The following is a 21511-nucleotide window of genomic DNA, read 5'->3' as shown; positions in this document are numbered from 1 at the left end:
AATGCTTACAAGAAAGTTTATAGTATTTGTACATTGTATAAATTACTTAGACGCAAAATAATATCATTCAAAAGAATTAATGTCTTAATTTCAATTCAGTTCAGCCTCAAGGAGGATGAATATAGGTATTTTATCGTTTCAACCTCAACAAGAATGAGACTTTTATTCAGCACATCTTTAAAACAATCGATTAGAAAGAAATAAGTGGAACACAGTAAGAATAGCCTCCTCTCTGAACAGAATGACTTATAAGAGCAATAATGAGGGATTAATGCCCCATTGGTGCAGGTGCAGGTGCAGCGATTTGCCCAGAAATCAATTCTTTGAGCTGTTGATCATTGACATTAAATGCCTTGGTCAACACATCTTGTGGAATGGAAGGATCGGCTCCGAACAGGGCAGATGCAATCACTTGAACACCAGGCAGCTGGCTGTTAAAAGCAGTAATTGTACTAGCATATGACGCCCCCACGTTCTGCTGAAAATGCACCAAGCCCCTTGGAATTACAAACACATCTCCCTTCTCCAACTTTTGTGAGAACAACACATTATCTGTGCTGATAAAACCAGCCAAAATAGTGCCCTCCATTACAAATATGATCTCAGTAGCCCGAGGATGAATATGTGGGGGATTCAAACCACCAGGGGCAAATTCCCCACGGTTGATTGATATGCCTAGTGTGTTTACTCCTGGGAAATTTACCACATTACCTGCGGTGATATTGAACCCTAAATTGTTGTTGGTTGAGAGTGGATTAGATAGTCCCCTAAACAAGAAATCTGATGCCTTCACTGTCTTTGAGTCTTTGCACACAAAACCGTTGATCTTCACATTAGCTTCAGCAGTATCAGCCACACAGAAATCCTGCAGAGGATCCGGGTCTGATGCATTAATGGCAACCATAATAGATAGCCATAAAATGCAGCTCAGGGAAGCTTTGATCATTGTCGAGGATGTTTTCATTTCCAATCGCCGCGGAATGTTGTATGATATGAGAAATTGAAGTAAGCTTGATATGATTTGAGCATACCAGAACCAGGTATTTATAAGGGTAACTGGGAGATTGGGTTTCTTAAGGATTACGCGTTCCTTAGACTTGTTAAACCCATAACTTGGGATACTTGTCAAATAATGGTGATTACATTTTCGTTATAATTGATCACACAGACGAATTCGTCAATTGTGGGCGATATACATTTGTTTCAATGGCGGTTTTATTAAAAAATATTTACAAAGCTATAAATGTATTAGCTCATTTGCGTCACATGCTACGTAGAACAGTACAGACATTCTCCGGACGATTCAGTCTACTATGGCGGATAGAGTGTATTTTCTGATCACTTACTATATATTAAAATATAGAAGCTGATACTCGTAGCAGCTACCGTATATGATTGAATCAGTGGACTTTTTCGCACCATGGATAGAACCGTGTTCAGAGTCTCCCGAGGACCTTATGACTTAGTCCATGGTACAAATGTTTTGTTTATTTAATAGTCTTTTTTTTCCTCGGGACCCTATGTTTGTTTCGTCTTCCTTTATTTCATCACTATTTTGTTTTATTTAAAAATCATTTTATTTAATGGTGAAAATATCAATAATAATTTTGCATCCTATTCACATTTTAAATATTTGTTCACATTTTATTAGTCAAAATTGACTAATAAAATTTGAACTTAATTATTATCAATTTTTGTTTGATTGACTTACCAAAAAAGGGAGCTATAGTTTTTATTTTGTTAAATATCAAGTAAAGTTTTTTTTTCTTTTTTTGTAGTCATTTAATACTAACATCATGGAACTTTATTGTTTATGAATTATTGTTAGCAGCCCTTTGAATGCTATCCATCTCTTAGCATACATATCGACTATTGTTGTTATGACAAGACATTATCATTGAGAACTAGCCAACTTAACATGTAGACACAAAACCAATCCTAGTGCTAGATTTACAATCTAAGAGAATGCCATAATAGAGAGAGCCGACAGCTAAATGCCAAAATGAGCTATTTTGTTGAAAGGCTTGGGACACTATTTGTTTTGGCTTGTCTATGTTGATGAGAGAACCACCAACCAAAGACCATCTATAGTTGAGTGTATCATTTTTTGTCATTCCACATTGTGTTTATTTTCTCTCATGCATTTTTAACAAGCATATTCATAATTAAATTTTGTATTTATAGAGATAATTTCATTCAAAACAAAATCTTAAACCTAAGTTGCCTCCAATTTATTAAATTACAAGGATCGTTGTTGTTGTTATTATGTAGCACTAATATCTTATTCCTTTCCTTATATTTGAAACATGAATCTATCTGGATATAGAAGTGAAGATTTAAGTTAACAAGAAGCAAATGATTGTCAACGCCGCACAAAAATAACTATAGCTATTCTTGCAATGTGGTGTACTTTAGGAATCTAGCTCTATTATTAATTTTGCAATGAAATTATCTTAAGAAACATAAAATGAATTCTATGTTCTTGATTTCCTTAGTAAACATTAATGTATGAAAAAATGAAAAATACAAAATGAGACAAGTGTTGGACACACCACAAGACTGAGAGGGGGGTGAATCGGTTCAGACCTCAAAAGTACTTAATTTCTGGTCTTCAAACTTTAAACTACAACCATATAGTTATAGTAGTAATAAATCATGAAAGTTTAGATCACAAAAAACTCATGAACACCAGATTTACATGGAAAACCCAAGCAAGGAAAAAACATGGTGAGAATCAGACTCAATATGAATATAATATATTACAATGTTTCCTTTGGAATACTTTTCTAGTAAGAGGACTTGCGAAACTAAGGTGCACAACCTTAAGGTAATATACAAATAACTTACAACGTTGCAACAAGATCCATTGTCTTTGGATAAAGAAAGGAATAGTTTCAAATTGAAAGTAATAAGATCTCTTGATCATGAAATTATCCTTGAATCACTGTGTTAAGCGACCAAGATCATGCCAAACATATCTCATTTTAAACTCTATCTCAAAACTCTATCATATAGAAGATATTATCTCTAAGGCTCTTCACTAAAAAATTTCACATGAACATCGAATCTACTCACAAACCAACAATATTTTCTATTCACTATCCTTCCATACCATCACTCATACATCCCTACTCTTGTATATACAAAATTAGTTATTAAAACTCTTAAATAGGTTGACAATAAACATAATGTACATTAAATTACTTAAATTTGACCACTTGAACCAATAAGAACCATTGTGGTCCACTCGATCACATAAAGAGGACCCAAAAACATCATAAAACACCCATCTAAGTTGATTCCAATGCATTGTAAATTCTAATACATCCTCCAAAGTGAAAATCAAATGAAACATGTAGATAAACATTAAGGCATGTTAACTAGTTAGCCCAAAACTATTCTTTAATAAAAATTACACAGTTTGAATCTACACACACCATGGTGAGACCCAAAACACTAACCAAACTCATCCTCCAAAGAAAACCCTGACCAAAAGAATATGATACAAGTAGGATACAATACCATAGTAAATTGGAAACTCGACAAGTTGACAACACAAAACTTGGAGCATCATAACGACACTTGCTAATCAAACCATCACCTGAAATCTAATTTGGAACATTTCACAAATTACATGAATCCACATATACAAAAGCCACCAAACATTCTCTAGACCTATTCTAATAGATAATTTTACCATGAGAAACATCAATAACTGGACTCTACCATTTGAGCAATAGAGGACCTACAAATCTAATAGTGTAATATACACATAACATGGACATCTTATTTAGAACCATAACACATAATATTCACATTCTAGATGAATGCAAGGAATTATTCCATTGAGATATTAAAAATTATTTCCTACATAATTATTGTTTCCTACATATTGAAACTTCTACTATACAATCCTTTTGGAAACACTTCAACATATCTGCAAGATAACTCAACAATACTAGAGCACTCGCATCGTGACAGCAATGATAACACGAGACAAGTTGACATCAATGACAACAAAGATTAACAACTTAAGTTTCCAGTATTCTCCCCCTTTGTCATTGATGGAAACACATGTGTACCACCAATAGAAAATAGAATTGATCTCAACCTGTATATCTCTCACCCTTTGACATCAATGATGAAGGGAACTATACAAAATTGCTCTATCTTCATAGTTGATAAGCTTTGATGATTGTAATACTCACTTCTCCCCGAAAGAGAAGCCACCACATCAATCTAGGATCAAAGTTGATGAGCTCTAGAACTCCCCCTAGATGGATGTATTTCTTTAGTACATCTAGTTTAAAAAAGGAGAGGCATGATCCCCAACTTCTGCTAGAAATACTCAAAGGTATCATTTGCCTATACCTTAATGAGGATATTTGCAATCTATTATTTAGTAGATATATACTCCATCCTGACTTCCTTCTCTACAACCTTATCTTTTTAAGAAGTGATAACATATTGTAATATGTTTGGTCCTTGAATGTATCACCAGGTTCTTGGATATGTTAATCGCACTTGTTTTATCACACAAAATAGGAATTTATTCATCATACACTATCGTGATATCTCTCATATTTTCTTTCATCCATATAACCTGAGTGTAGCAAGATTCTACTATAATGAATTATGCCTCTGTAGTAGATAATGATACTAAATCCTTCTTCTTAGACAATCAAGAGACCAATTTATCTCCCAAGAAAAATGCACCATGACTTGTGCTCCTTATGTCATCTACACATCTGACCCAATTAGCATATGATACGCTTTCAATATAAAATTATCATCCTTTGTATACCACAATCCATAGTCCGTAGTCCTTTTTAGATACCTAAATATCCTCTTCACTATTGGGTGGCTGCAAGAAGTTGAGTCCCACTTTTGGGCAAAAACTGGAAGTGTTTTCTATATTTTTTTAATTTTCTATCAATTTATGTAAAAATTTGAGGCACTTAGAGATTGAATCTATAAAAAATTCAATAATTAAAAATGTAGTTCTCAGAGTCTAGTTTTCAAATATGTAATTTATTTTAATGCCCATATGGTAGAAATCATGTTTAAGTATGCATGTTTAAAACCACTTTTTCAAATTGCATGTTTCAGGACCATACCACACATATGTACGACCACCATTTTTTGATGCAAATAAATGAATTTTTTGAAATCCTTCTGGGAAACAATACCTAAGACACCAAATATTGATGAGAATATTTTTGCTTATTTTTTTATTGAATATTTATATTTTTTTGTTAATTTTTTAATTGACAATAAAGTACATTTTCAAAATATCGGGTGTACGGCCACCATAATTTTCATGAAAATTTCATATTTTTAATTTTAAGTTTTAATATTCAAAATAATTGTATGAAGATTGATCTCATATAATTTATTTTTATAAAAAGCCAAAAAACAAAATTTTTATTAAAGTTTTACCGAACCTCGATATTTTAGGTTTACGTACCACTCTTGACTAATAAATAATGTAAAAATAGTAAAATAATCTTATCATTATGAATTTTACATTTTTTAAATCAAGACATTGAGAAATCTAATGGGTTTTTGTTTCATCAAAAAATTTGATTAGAAAGGCCCTCAAAAAATTAGCCCAAGGCATAAATCTGATATTATTTTGCTTTAGTCATTTTTTTTGAGGTCCAAGCATAAGCTTGGTCCCACCAAGCATAACCAAGGCAAAGGGTTGTTTCCCCCTCCAAGTTGTATGAAATAGCCACTCATTATTTGAAATTCAAAAAACGGGCGCCCGTTTCGCTTTGTACTGTTGAAAGCAAAACTGGCACCCATTTTTATAAACGTCTACCTAATATGAAAACGGGCATCCGTTTTATTCAAATAATGGGCACCTATTTCTTAAAAGATTCGTTGGGAAAAAAAGTGGCCCACAAGGACAAATTTCAATGACTGAATGATTATTCAATCATTATCCAAGAAACCTTTGATCTGTAGAGAGAATGTTTTGTTAAATAATTCTCTTTTCTTTGTCTTGTTATCAGTTTGACAAGGAGATCCATTTAAATTAAAATTTTGGTGTATCCATGGGATCAAATCAACAAAAAAAGAGGTGAAGGAAGGTTCTAACAACTGAAGACATTGCAAGAAATAGAGAGGAGACAAAACGTCAACGACAAAGAAGAGAAAGAATTAAACAATTGAACAAAGTTGGAGCTTAAATTTTAAAAATTATTTCAGAAGATGAGAACTTTGAGGACACCATAAATGTTAAAGAAGGAAACACAGTAGAACCAAATTTAGGTGCATCTTCTAATCCATTATTGGATATAGGTATGTCTTCATATTCCCATGTTTATTCTCACAAACAAATTGGTGATTTATTAGAAGCAGGTTACTCATTAAATCAAACCCCAATTGAAAATCAAATCCCAAATGAAAGTAAAACTCAAATTGAAAATGAAAATGAAATAGTAATTGAAACCCCAATTGAAATTGAAAATCGACCGGCATTTGAAATCAATAATGTTGATGTAGACATGGAAACACCAATTGAAAAAGAAACATGTTTGAATGATAATGAAATAAATGAATATTTTCAAATTAAAAGCGATGTGCTAGACAATCTTCCTCACTTGGTTTCATGGAGACAGATTAGGACACATGCAAATAGATTGTTTAGACAATTATTTTATAATAAGAAATTTGGGTTTCAATGTCAATTAATGTTACAACTAATTAAAATGACTAAAATGCAAAAAGTGATGAAGAAGTTAGGCTTTAATGTCAAACCCAAGAAGAAGGACGAGTCTTTAAAATAAGTGTATCGACTATTGCTAGCACCTTTGATACAATCAGAAAGAAAAGTCATTCTAAAGATAGGAATGCATCATGACAAGCAATAAGAATAGCTTTAGTAAGCAAAACAACTTCTGATAAAAGAATGATGACTAACATAAGTGGATATCTTGATATTCATTGTAAAACTTTGTCAAGAGATGTAAAGAGAAGAGTTAACTTTGAAAGTGATCCGACAAACAATTTGTGGACTTTTAGTGGTAGACTATCAAGGTCTGATATTAAACTTAATGGTTTACTCAAAATTTTGATCAAAAAATTATGGCATGATAATATGAGAGTATCACTTAATGCTAGAGATGTGCTTAAATTAAGAGGGGTAAAGAATTCATGATCGACATCCAAAACACCTTTTGGACATGACTCAAATTGAATTGTACAATTTTTTTTTGGATGATAAGGTGTTAACTATTAGCATTAGTCAAAGGTCTTTTGAAAAGTTTAAACCTTGGTATGTTTGGATTAACAAGGAAAGAGTCACATGTTGGTGCAAAACTCATGTTCAATTTCATTACCGTTATGATGTATTCTGATATATACATGTTACCATGCATAGTAATGGAATGCTACAAGAATGTGGTATAAATATACCGCCTGAAACTATAAAGGAGCTTATATCAAGTTTGTTTTGCAACCCACCTAATGAGAAATATTTTATTTCCAATGCATATGTTTCTGGTGTATGTGATATATGTGGCAATCTTGCATTGTTGGATGAATGTTTGCATGAAAATATTTAATTGATTTTGGACAAAAATTACTTGATGTAAAAAGATTTAAAACTGTTGAGTATTCATTGAAGGATGGAAAGGTTGGGAGATGGTGCAACCTAATTACTGAAAAAGTTATTGTTCATGCATTTATGAATGAATTTAAGAGTAAGATCATACCTAAATATGTTAAACACTCTCAAAATGCTACATGGATTGATGGTCAGTTTCGAATATGTTAGAATACATTTCTTGTTGGTAGTATACTTTTGGTCAGTGACTTTACAGAGAACTACATGCTTGCACCACAAGATGAGGTCCAATCACAATATTACAATTCGGTGCAAGTAGCATTTTTTGTTCATATTGTCTATAGGCATGCACCTGATAGTACATAAAAGGATCGTAAAATTTTGAGATAGTACCATTTATATATGAGTGATAATAAATTAAACTCATCAGAGTTTGTCCAGCATTGCTTCAAGACCTTTTATGAGAATTTGAGGGAGACAAAAATTTAGATGACACAACATCTAATATGGTCAGATAATTTCACAGGGCAATTCAAGAATGCTAAAATGTTTTATTGGTTGAGTAGGATACATAAGCAAACTAATATTGAACACATGTGGATATTTTTAAGGTTGTACATGAGAAAGGAGAACATGATGGTGTCAGTGCATGTGTTATGAGAGCCCTTTGCAGAGAGTAATTCAAATTCAAGGAAAAGGATAAATTTAAAAATGCAAGTGCAATTATGGACTGGTGTAGTGGAACTTTATCCATAGGATCAAGTCAAAACTCTACAATCAGACATTTCTTCTAGCTAGTTGATGAGGAGAATATCCTTCCAAGATATGATTGTGATACAATCAATGGGTCAGCTAGATGGCATTCATTTAAGAGTTCTAATTCTAACACTTGGACTATATGGACTAGGGAGCTTGCATATGTTTGTCAATTTTGTGTTGCGGGTGAATGGGAAGAATGTGAGAATACATAATGGGTTGAAGAATGTCAACAAAAATCCTTAACACCTAGTGAGACACAATATCAAGATGTTAGAAGAAATGAAGACCTACATCATGCATTTGCATCAGAAGATTATGATTATGTTTCAAACCTCATACAACCTGGTAATTTAACTCAATTTCTTATTTATAACTTTAAATTATATTACTTATGTATTGTCATATAATTTATGATTGCATATGAATTATAAATTCTAACAGGTTTTATTTCTTCATGTACTTAATTTTGTTTTCCAGGACATGTGTATGTTGTTTTTGCACCTGAGGATAATGATGAGTAGATCGAGTATTGGATAGCTATATGTTTAGAACCTAAGAAAAAGTTGATATGTCATCAAGTAGATGATGATGGTTTTCAGTATCCAGTTGGGTCTATTGTGGTAGTTGGCAAATGGATATGCAAATGCCTAACAAGAAGGAATGGCTTACCACCTTATGAAGACTACCAATCAGAAAAGAAGACTATACACTATTCTCATTTGGTGGTGGAAACAAACATAAAATTAGAAAGATACAAAGGGAGACCTACTAATAAGGTATTATGGACACTTTGAATGGAAGAGCACGAGGCAATCATAGACACATTGCAGAAGAGAGAGGATGCAGATGGTACATTAGGTTGAATCAAATTTATGCATGTAGATTTGTGTTAATTGTGTGAACTTTTTATATGTAAATTTCTCTATGTATATATGTCTTCTTTATTCTTATACATGTAGCTAATTAATTTGGTGTTCAAGTGTCAAGTACAAATTTATGTAACATGGATGACACTGAACTTGTACATTTTACAACTTTTGGCTAATCGAAGTTGTAATACTAGGTGAGTGCAATTCTTTTATTGTTGTTATATGGTAATACAAGATAAGGTCCTAGAATTCAATTTAATTATGATAAATTTTGGTCTTTGTCCCTTTAACATATATATTATTGTTATATACATAGGTAAAATGAAATTTTGGTATTGAGATTTCAAGTACAACTTGATGACATGGATGGCATAGATACAACTTGGTGAGAACATTAGACTGAATAAAATACATTTAACTTTTTGTAGCGTAAATTGAACTTTACTTTTAAATATATATTTTTAATGACATTTGAACATTCCTTTTTTTTTAGGACCCCTAGAAGAACATATGTGCATTGATATAATTTTGGTTTCATAAACAACATTTTATTCATCTACTTTTGTTAAATAATTAAACTATGTGCATTGGCCCCATGTTCACTAATTGATGATGATAGTTTTTTATGTTGATAGTTATTTTTTCATGTCAATTGATGTAACTTCATTCAATATAAATAAGTTGATGATTGTTTATATATATGTATGTATATGTCCTACTCTAATCTAGTTCTCGTAAAATAAATTCATCTTGTCCATTACATGAACAAATAAGTACATAATAATGAATGATAACAAGTCTATGTTATAAGTCCACCATAGTACTGATTTTGAATATTATTATTTCAATTGTAGAAATGACCCATTCAATTATTTAGGATATATATTCTTTTTAAATTGCATCATTTAGTGAACTATTCAACAACTTCATCCTATCTTTTCATATTCTAATTTTATTGCTCCCTAAAATGTCTATTTTAAAGGATAATTGTTTCCCATCACTATTTATGCTAAACCAATATAGATCTAGCATTTAAGATTTTGTGTTCAATGACAAGTTCAAAAGTCATCGGTAATTATTCAAATTAGATTGAAAAGAAGAATGAACGAATTATTTTTTATTACATCCACATCAATAGATACAACATTATCATAAGCAGTTACATATACGTCATTTGTGTGTTTAATTTATATGCATATTAGAAAATAGATTTGGCTTAATGTCAACAATGTGTCATGATTTTTTCACACATAATAAATTCCGAATAAATAGTTGAGTATTCCTTATCTATCACATTTTCAATTATCATTCTCATCTCTTTTAATAACTTTAGAGTTTAAATTGCATTGTTTGTTCTATTATTTTATTATACAAAATTGATGAGCTTTATGTGAACATGAAATATTTAAAACTACCTATCACATTGTTCTAGGTTAAATTTTTTCTCCTCATAGTTAATTGAATTTTATTTTATTTCTTTAAAATTTTATAACTATTATATTTTTCATAAACCTATTCTTCTAGTTAATATTAAAATATCTTTTCATAATTAGTAGTTTTATCTTTGATCTTTAATAGTTTTAGAATGTCATATCATGTGCATGTGCTAAAAAATTTAGTATAATTATTTTCTACCTAGGATGCATGTATGAGCCTAGAATGACAACATGACATACAAATGTCTTGTACAAGTAAAGTGCAAAAAAATCATACTAGAGGGCACCAAATCACATAACAACTGATGATATATAATCACATAACAAGTCCTGATATCATAATAACAAGGAAATGACATAATAACAAGTCCTAGTCCAAATAACATAACAAGTCCTAATAACATAATAACAAGTCCTGATAAAATAATAATAAGGAAATAACATAATAACAAGTCCAAATAACATAATAACAAGTCTTGATGACATAACAAGTGTCATCATAAAAAGTCCATAATATAATAACATAACATGTTCTAACATATATAATCTAAGAGCTCTCGATCATCTGATCTGTAGTCCTCTTCGCTCCACGCGAAGATGACTAAGATGCATCATTCTGCTGGATGTGATCTTGAGATGCACTATCCTATGTGTCTGCTATATCAGTGCCTACACCCTCCTATACATTATTAAAATATAACATGAGAAGAAGTTATGTGTGTTTAATTCAAATGATTTGCATATTTCACTTATAAAATAATTAAATAATGAACATTTAAAATAAATTAACACATGCTCATGCTCTAAAATGCCCTCAGTGGTACGAGGAGGTCCACTCTCATGAACAAAAAAAGTGGTTGTAGTCAAGTCCTGTACAAAAGAAAATTACATCAATTTTGATAATCCCTATAAAAGATACATACACAATAGACAAATTAGAATTTATATTTTTCATCATGACCTCAAATGACAATGTCGATGGTTGCATTTTTCTCAATCTCATAGCCATACCAAGAGTGATAGTGGCGTTGACCTGAACAACACATATAAAGAACAAATCAAACTTGTATATATATAAATTATAAAGTATTTGTTGAGAAGAATCTTATGGAAGAAAAGCATACATATGGTTTCTGATGTGCAGCCAAAGTCACTGATGGGTGAGAACGTACATGTGATGCATCATCAGACAACCCAAAAGCCTACAATTGCAAAAAATAGACATGAATTAGAGTTGTACATAAATTAGTAAGCATATAAACACTCAAAATTAATGGATAAAAAACATACTAGGTGTATATGAGGCTGAGCTTCAATGATCGATGGGCCAAGGCCCGAAGAACTGCCAACCTTAGTGCTACCCAAAACACCCTACAAAATTGAAAAAAAATATCATACGCATTATTAAATTCAAGTTTTAATTGTTTATTCTAAATATACTTCAATGTATCTAGATGAAATTGCATAACGTAAATGGGGCACCAACAACTTGAGATATGGAGGTAAGATGATGGGGCTCCCTCCATGACATGGTATGAGCCCTCCTCTATTCAGAAAAATTGACTCGTGTTATGGTTCATATGTGTATATATATTAAATTTAATATTGCACTGTAAATTAAATAAATAAATTTGTACCTTTGTAGGATTATCATCATCTGTGCAGAGAAGATTAACATATGAAGAGATGACATGATCATCTACACCGTCGCTAGCATCAACATCAATAGGATCACCATCTCTGCCATGGGTAGTATCACTCTGGCGACCTATACATATACCCCGCAGCTCATGCAAACATGTACTATGCTAGACGCAACCCTCGCCTGGTACAACTGCTCTAACAAATTGCCCAAAAGGGCACTTAGTGAACCAAGAGAAGATTCAACTACTCGATGATGAACAGGTGTAGGAACAACTAGTGTGGAAAGAGGAATAAGGGGATGATCACACACATGATTATTAATTCTATCACTCAATTTGACCCCTAGCCTGTCTTGTGGCATGCCCTCAGCCAATCCCCTGAAATGATCTGATGTCAAAATAATTGAGTTTTTTACCTAATTCAAATTCTGCCCATAATTTTTTCAAAAAATACATCCACACCTCATGATTAGAGTGTGGTGGATGGTAAAATACCATCCACCAACACTCCCAAAAGTGTAAAGCTATCTGTGGGTTCCTACATCATCTAATAGATATACGTGACTTTTTCAGATCTATCTCCTCACCCATTTTTCAGGTTCACAAAATAACGTTTCAAAACATTTTTTGTTATTTTCAACTCATTGACCTATTTATAAGATAGGCCATCGGAATAATAAGAACGCATGGAATCCCTCAGTGTGTGATATCTATACAACTCCCCATCCAATTTCTGTACAGAATGGACAACACCTTGCATACTATCTGCAAGGTGTAGTAGCCACGGAGGAGGATGAGGATCATGTCTAATGGTACTAATATCTCAAGAGGGAAGCAATATTCCTCCTCATTCTCTCTCTCAACTCTTGAGGAGTAGGTGGAGGTGGAGGTGGAGGTGGAGGAAGTGGAGGTGGGGATGGAGGTGGATGGGGTGGAGGTGGCATTTGACCTAATAGCTCATCTATGTCAAAATCATCCATTATGTGAGTATAATCTGCATATACATACATACATGAATATTTACAATTACTATTTAATTTACATTTCACCTTCCAATTTGTTTTTAATAATTAAATACAACATTTACAAATATAAATTTAAACATTCAAACTTTTACGCATGATTAAAATAAAGAGAGCTAGAGAGAGTGGGAGAGTAGGTAATTTGAGAGATAATGAGTGAGAGAGAGTGAATGAGGGAGAGAGAGAAAAGAGGTGAGGGTTCATAAAGGGAGAGAGAGAATGAGGGATAGAAAAGAGGAGAGAGTTCAGAAAGAGAGAGAGAGAGAGAGAGAGAGAGAGAGAGAGAGAGAGAGAGAGAGAGAATATGATAGAGTTCATAGAGGGAGAGAGAAAAAATATGATAGAGTTCATAGAGGGAGAGAGAGAAGCTAATGAGAGAGAGTGAGTGAGATAGAGAGAGAGTAGGTAATGAGAGAGAGTGAATGAGATAGAGAGAAAATGTGAGTGAGAGAGAGAGAGACAAAGAGAGAGTAGCTAATGAGAGAGAGTGAGTGAGATAGATAGAGAGAGAGTGAGATAGAGAGAGTAGGTAATGAGAGAGAGAGTGAGATAGAGAGAGTGTGTGTGTGTGCATGAGAGAGAGAGAGAGTAGCTAATGAGAGAGAGTGAGTGAGATAGAGAGAGACAAAGTAGGTAATGAGAGAGTAAGCAACATAGAGAGAGAGTGTGAGTGAGAGAGAGAGATAGAGAGAGAGAGAGTAGCTAATGAGAGAGAGAGTGAGATAGAGAGAGAGAGAGAGTACGTAATGAGAGAGTGAACGAGATGTAGAGAGAGAGTATGAAAGAGAGAAATATATATAGAGAGAGAAATTTAAACATTTAAACATCTAACTATACATGTATAACATTTAAATATATGTAGCATTGGGGTGAAAATGGGTCTAAGGAATCTTATATCATAAAAGGTCCTACTAAGGGGTCCTAGGTATCTTAAAAGGTCCTAGGTTATACTAAGGGGTCCTAGGATATCATTTTAACTTCTAACTATACATGTTTAACATTTATACATAACATTAAAAACATATAGAATATAACATTTCAACATATCAAAAAGAAATTTAAACATTTAAACATCTAACTATACACATTTATAACATTTAAATATATATAGCATTGGGGTGAAAATGGCTCTAAGGATGTAGTAGGATGTATTAAAGGGTTCTCAGTTTCTTACAGGGTCAAAAGATGTCCTAGGATGTATTAAGGCATCCTATAATGTCTTAAGAGGTCCTAGGATGTACTAAAAAAGTCCTAGAGAGAGAGAGAGAGAGAGAGAGAGAGAGAGAGAGAGAGAGAGAGAGAGAGAGAGAGAGAGAGAGAGTAGGTAATGAGAGAGAGAGAGAGAGAGAGGATAGAGAGAGTAGGTAATGAGAGAGAGAGGGTTATTGCTCATTTTCTATCTATAGTTTATTGTTTGTTTTCTGTCTAAGGTTTATTGTTCATTTTTTTGCTAGGGTTTACTATTCATTTGTTTTTTGTCTAGGGTTTACTGTTCGTTTGTTTTTTGTCTATGGTTTATTGTTCATTTGTTTTCTATCTAGGTTTTATTGTTCATTTGTTTTATGTCTAGGGTTTATTGTTCATTTGCGTTTTTTTTTGTTTTCTAACTAAGGTTTTAAGTTTTAACTATTTTTATTTTTCGTGTTTTCTACAATATTTGAAAACTAAAAACAATTATTTTAAACATAAAATTAAATAAATATTTTACACTATTAAACAAAAATGTTTTTCAAACTTTAAAATTTTAAGTTACTCGCTACAATTAAAAAATGACAATAACTTAACATGTTTTTAGAAAAATAATAATAAAAAATATAAAAAACAAAGGTACGTACCTGGAATGAGGAAAACAATGGTCTAGTGGGCCAGCTGGCAAGCTAAAAATGGGCACCCATGCTTCCACAAATCGCCTACCCAGTTTCTAAACAGTGAAAATAAGGAAAAAATGCCTAAAAAAAAATTAAATATGTTTACAAAATGGGTGCCCATTTTTCTTCGGGTGCCAGAACCAAAACGAGCACATGTTTCTGAAAACGTGTGCCCATTTTATTCATGTATCGAACGCCCGTTTCTAGTTGGTAATTTTCTCAACCCACATACTTGCTCTCTTAACTTTGAACTCTTACCCTGCTTCATATGATTTCTTAGGAATTGCCTAATATCTAGCCACCAATCAAATAGCCTACATAATATAAAATCTTGAGGTAGTCAAATAAAATAATCCTTCAATCATATATTTGTACCTCTTCTAATCAACATCAAGAGATTCATCATCCTTGCTTAACTTATTTTTACTAAACATAAGAGTTGCAACCAGTTTAGAATTCTCCATCTCAAACTTCTTTAACGTCTCTTTGATATAATTGGTTTTAGAAATAAATATATTTTTTTCTAAATAAGTAACTTGTAGACCAAGGAAAATTCATAGCTCACCTATCATAGATATCTCAAATTCATTTGTTATTTTATCTACAAACTTTTTATAGACATTGTCATCTCCTCCAAATATGATATCATCGGCATACATGACAATAATCAACAATTTTTTTCAAATTACAGAACAAATAGTTTTTAAAGGCGCCTAAAACCCTTTAACAAAAATCTGCATCAGAAAGCTACCATGATTAAAACCAATAGAATTATAGTCCAGAGGTAGCAACAAATCAGAAAAAAAAAAAGATAGTAAAGAGTCAACAGAAAGGAAGAAGCTAGTAAATATTTTTTAGGGCCTCCATAGCCTTAGTTTCTAGTTGAGTCATGTTTAGAGAAATTTTCTTGAGCTCATAGATTTCTTGCCTTGGAGATTAATTTCTTCTTCAAATTAGCTTTGGTTCTATTGCTAGGTCCAACTATTTCCTCCTATTTTTTGTCCAAGTCATCGACATCCACTGTGGTACCTTCTAGAGGGAGGGATTCAAGATTTCCAACGATGGTGTTTATACTCTTAGAAAAATTCTTCACCACTTTGTGGCTGTAGGTGACCAAAGATATCAAATTATCATTGAGTTATTGGAACTTGTTTTCGATCTGACTCAATCTACCCTCAATTTTTTTCTTTAGTTTGTCCTCTAGCTATGATAATCTGCTATCATAGTCTCTCTTCATCTCACTTAAAACTTACCCATCATTTTCTTCTTGGAATTGAGGTCCTTCAAGAAAGTGGGTCTATCACTTCTGGAGGGGGGTGGGATAGACTTGTCTGGGATGGAGTTGTGGGATTGTTGAGTCAAAATTTGAGCTATAAGTATGGGAGGGTCTACCCATTTAGCTTTGTGTCCAATATTCAGTGAAGACTCCAACCCAAAATTGGACTCATCCATATTAGTATTCCACTCTTCCTCGTCAAAGGATAAGATAACATGATCTTCTTCCTCAGACTTGCTATAACTTTCAAGAACCCTAGACGAAGAAGAATGCAAGGTTTTGATGTGCTCATGGATAATGAAAAGAAAAACCCCACGAAGGATAGGTAATTTGTTTTTTCCTATGGTCCTTAATCCTAGCAAGGAAAAGGGGAAAATAAATCTTCACATTGTGCCTAAAGTGATTAAGTAAAACAAAATGATGCTCATAGGCCCTAGTTTATCTTCCATCAAGGGTAACATATTTCATCAAAACAACAAGAACAAAGCGCCATATAGATTTGATGTTACCTATGTCATAGCTCTTTTATCCACTTTAATTAGTTTTTCCCTCTCCTTCTCATTTCAGGGAAATCTTTTGATAGAAACGTTAGACATTTTTTTGTCTCTGTAGAATTCAGCTTCTTCCATTGATAGACCAGTGACATCAGTGATCAACTTCTCATCAATTTTCACCTTTCTGCCCTCAATTTGAATTTTTCCATCCTTCAAACCCTTGGCTAATTTATTTTTGACATTTGCATGAGCTTCATAAATTCTTTCTCTAATTGGGGTAAGATTGCCATGATCCAAAATTCACCATATCATTTTATTCTTCCTGAGTTCTTCATAGTTTAAGGGTTCAACACTTTTCCTTTCTGCTCCCATGATGTAAAAAATGGAATTGGTTTACAGGGTAGAGTAATTCTAGAATGGGTCCCAAAGTACCCAAAAAGTGTGTTACACAACCATAAATAATACAAGAATGACACACTTAATCATTAAAATACAAGCCATCATATTAAGGCATGGCATGATAATTTAATGTTATAGCTTGTTTCACTTGACCCAAATTATATCGCATCAAGAAATTTTGTTCGATAGCCTATGACCAAGCCCCCACACTTTTTCATCATTGCTCTTAGCTCCCAAATTAGCAAAGTGGTTTGCTAGCCCATTAGCTTTGTGATAGGCATGGGAGATATTAAATTTTTGAAAAAAAAATAATTAACTCCTAGCACATTCAATCCAACTTTTAATGCTCCAAGAAGGTTTTTGTTTTCCCAATAGGAATTATATTATGTTGTTAGAGTCCACCTCAAGCCAAATAGAATTAGCATTTCTTTTTTTAACTAACAATAATCCATGGTAGGCAGCCACAGCTTCAACAAGGTTGTTAGTCTGACATCCCAAGGGATGTGCCACCAAGGACAATCAACAATTTGTTACCTTCAATCTTAAATAATATTTTTTATTTTTAGTACCTTTTCTAAATTTTGTTGTAATAGATATCTATCCAACATTGCATACGAAGCTATAGGAGCTTGCTTGAGTCCATCAATGCCTTCTTCAACCTGCAAACTATATTTGGTTCTTCTATCAACTTGAACACATCTAAATGTTCAGTATATACTTCTTCATCAAGTTCTCAATTGAATAATGAAGACTTGACATCCATCTAATATACCTTGAGGTTTTTTATGTATTGTAAAAGAAAGAAACATTCTTATAACTTCTATCCTTGCTACCAGATAAAATGTCTCCTCAAAATTTATTCCCTCAACTTGTGAATAGCCTTTGCAAACTAATCTTTCCTTATTTTGAGTGACTTTTTCCTCTTCATTTAGCTTGTTCTGGAACACCCACTTGGTTCCTATCACATTTTTGTCCACTATTCTAGGTACTAGTTCCCATGTCAAATTCTTTTATATCTGATTCAACTGTTCTTTCATTGCCTTTATCCAACTTTCATCTTTACTAGCTTCCATATAGGTATTTCACTCCTCTTGAGATAGGAAGCAATAGTTTTCTTGTTTACTAGATTCTTCAAGCCCTCTTCTTGTTTGAACACCCTCTTGTCTCCAATGATTTGATCTTCTGAGTGATTCTTTTATGTATACTTAGCTATTGTCTTAGGACCTTGTTCAATTTTTCTTCTTCTTCTGCATGATCAATCTCTTCACCTTGTAGAAATTTTTTCTTTTTAATAACAACCATCATAATTTCTATGTCGATCTCAAGTTGAGATGCAACCTGAACTTGATTCCATTCCTTTGAGACCTTTATAAGCAATTTCAACAATTTTTTGCATTCTCTTATTGTAACATAAATAATCCTTGCTAAGTTTTAGAGTATCTTAAAATGATTCCTTAATCTTCTCTTGCATCATACTTTCCCTGACAATCTTCATCTCTCTTTATTTAGCACTTTCTTCAAAATATTATGAAGTATTTAACTATAGGAAGTCTACCATTCCAATGTTCATAAGGTTTCTTTATGTGATTTACTCAAACATGTACCCTATTAATAAGATAAAAAACAACATGCACAACTTCTTTACAATGTAGATTAGGTAGGTTAGCATCCTTCAACATTGTCCTAGACATCTTAACAACAATCCTACATTTGACATTTTAAAAATTATAATTTCTATTAAAAATACATAATTAATTTAAATTATATAATAATATATTTTAATATAATAACTAGATTATTTGTAGTACTTTATTAAAAGTAAAAAATATTTTTAATATTTGATTTGTATTATTGATAAATTTAATCAAAATATTTAAATATTTTAAAATTATTGTTATTATTGTTAAAATTATTGTATCATTTATCATTAGAATATAAATTTATGTATTCAAAGTTGGTAAAAAAAAAATTAGATCATTAATATTAAAATTATCATGAGAGAAATAGTTGTATACATTATGAAATAAGGTCTTTTGTAAAGGTTGATGAATATTCTAATCCAACCACTCCCACATAATATATATTTATATATTCAATTTATATGATTGATCTATATAAACTTTTTATGTATATTTTTTTATTTTCTCTATATAAATCCTACAATATTATTAGAGCACAATAGTAAGAAATATAAAATACAAAAACCATTATATGCATGTCTTATTAAATTATCATTTGTAAAACATAGCTATGATTAATACTTATGATTTATGGTGTTAAAATATCTTATATTGTGTTTTTTACTAATATAAGTGTTTTTGATAGGGACCAAACCTTGTTACAAAACATGATAGTTACCAAAGAAGTAACCAAAAGAAACCAAAAAATAGAACAACAAGAACAACTAATTGACAAAATAACACTACTGCATTAAGAAAGCAATAGGCAACACTTAAGGATAAATTAAAACATTATGGTAGATTAATTAAAATATGAGTTGGGGCCTAACTTTGGCCCCAATGGGTCTCCCTCTAACACAAGATAGTTAAAGATAAATTTTGATGGGTTCTCAAAAGGAACTCAGGTTTAGTGGGAGGGGGTGGCATGATAAGAGATTCAGAGAGAAAAGTGGTGGTGGCCTCTATGGAAAATTTGGGCACTCAAACATCCAACATGGTTGTGATGATGGTGGTCTTAACTGGTATTTTCATTGCCAAGAATAAACACAGAAGATTTATCATAGAAGGGGACTCAAAGAATGTAATAATGATGTTACAAGGCAAAACCATTTCTAGGTGGCAGGGGGCAAATATCATTTCAAAATATTTACATGTCACCTCCACTCTTGACCACATTGTGTTTCAACACATTTTTAGAGAAGATAATAAGATTGTTGATAGGCTTGCTAACTTGGGCCCTTCTCTTAGGGCATTAAACTCTAGATGGATCCACACGATTTTGTTGACAAAATACATGGCATGTCAAATGAGGACAACTAAATATATGGGGCCTAAATATTTTAAAATCACCTTTTTGTTTGACTTTCTCTCCATGATGTACTTCTATCACATCTTGAGGTGGATTGTTGCTATTAATAGTAAAAAAAGTAATATTTATTTTACCGCTTCTAATTGAGATTTTGTCTCTCCTGGTTTCTATGAAAATTCTCTAGCTCCTGGCTCTGGGTTTTCTATGGTCTAGATGGGAGAAGACTTCATCCAAACCAATCCCGATACCTATGTGAAATTTAAAGAGAATAATTCCCTCTAGGAGAAAGTGGTGAAAGAAAATTTAGCCAATTATGTTGAGGATATGAAGGGCTTTGATCCTTCAATTTTTTATTAATGTGCCAAGTCTTGGAAAAATTATGTTGTTCAAGTAGGGAAGGTGAAATTTACTTTGCGAGCAGAGACTATTGTAGTGGTGACGAGGTTGCCCCTAGAAGGCAAGACATTTCTGAAGAAGCCAAAAGGGAATTATAAGGAAGAATTTAAAAGATTTATAATCCCAAGCGAGAAGGTGGTCTGCCTCCAAAGCGGTTTCAAAATGGACAACCTGCTTGCGTTTTGGATATATGTGACAATACTTCTAATGAAAATTTTCACCCTAGATTAGTTCTTCAAGCATTTTCATTCTTATCTATTCCCAATGCTTAATCACCTTTGGCATGGGGTAAGGATGAATTTTCCCTTCTAGTTTTTCACCTCTATTTCCCAATCTATGGAGGGTACTAAGGCTAAGGTTCACTTGTGTAGAAGGAAAGAGAAAAGTCTGTTGTGGCTGGCTTTTCTACTTCTCCTAGGGAGGTATCTTTTAAAGAACATGTGGGATTTTTGTGGAAATACTAGCGAGTCATTAAGGGCCTAAGATCCCTTTTTGAAAATATTTGTTGATTCCCTACTGGTCTATTCTTTTTGGTTTATTATTTTGTTTTCCTGATCTCGCTCATTGTGACATTTAAACTTTTTGCATTGATGGTTGCTATATAAATGGGTCAAGTCATTTCCAAGGTTATATAATATAAACTTATTTATATGTAACCCTTCAATGGTTTTGATAATTAGCAATAATGCTTATTAGTAGAGTATTTTATTTGTGACATATGTAAACTAAATTTCTTGTAGATTAATGGTAAAGTGTTAAGGGGGCAACTATCTTGAGCAAGATAAAGT

The 21511-nt window shown here is 32.4% G+C and overlaps 1 protein-coding gene across 1 annotated transcript; it reads right to left on the bottom strand.

Moving 5' to 3' along the window:
- Nucleotides 1–268: 268 nt before the first annotated feature.
- Nucleotides 269–945, bottom strand: LOC131028113 (germin-like protein subfamily T member 1). The gene has a single exon (XM_057958339.1). The coding sequence runs from the start codon at nt 902–904 to the stop codon at nt 269–271; it is 636 nt and encodes a 211-aa protein (XP_057814322.1). The 5' UTR covers nt 905–945.
- Between the last annotated feature and the right edge of the window lie 20566 nt (nt 946–21511).

This window comes from Cryptomeria japonica, chromosome 4, assembly GCF_030272615.1.
Source record: "Cryptomeria japonica chromosome 4, Sugi_1.0, whole genome shotgun sequence".
Lineage (NCBI taxonomy): Eukaryota > Viridiplantae > Streptophyta > Pinopsida > Cupressales > Cupressaceae > Cryptomeria > Cryptomeria japonica.
The sequence above is the reverse complement of the archived record's forward strand: the minus strand, read 5'-3'. Positions and strand labels throughout refer to the sequence as shown.

Bases quoted from the DNA above. Each gene is read 5' to 3' on its own strand.
- LOC131028113 (XM_057958339.1), bottom strand. From the start codon at position 904: ATGGTTGCCATTAATGCATCAGACCCGGATCCTCTGCAGGATTTCTGT.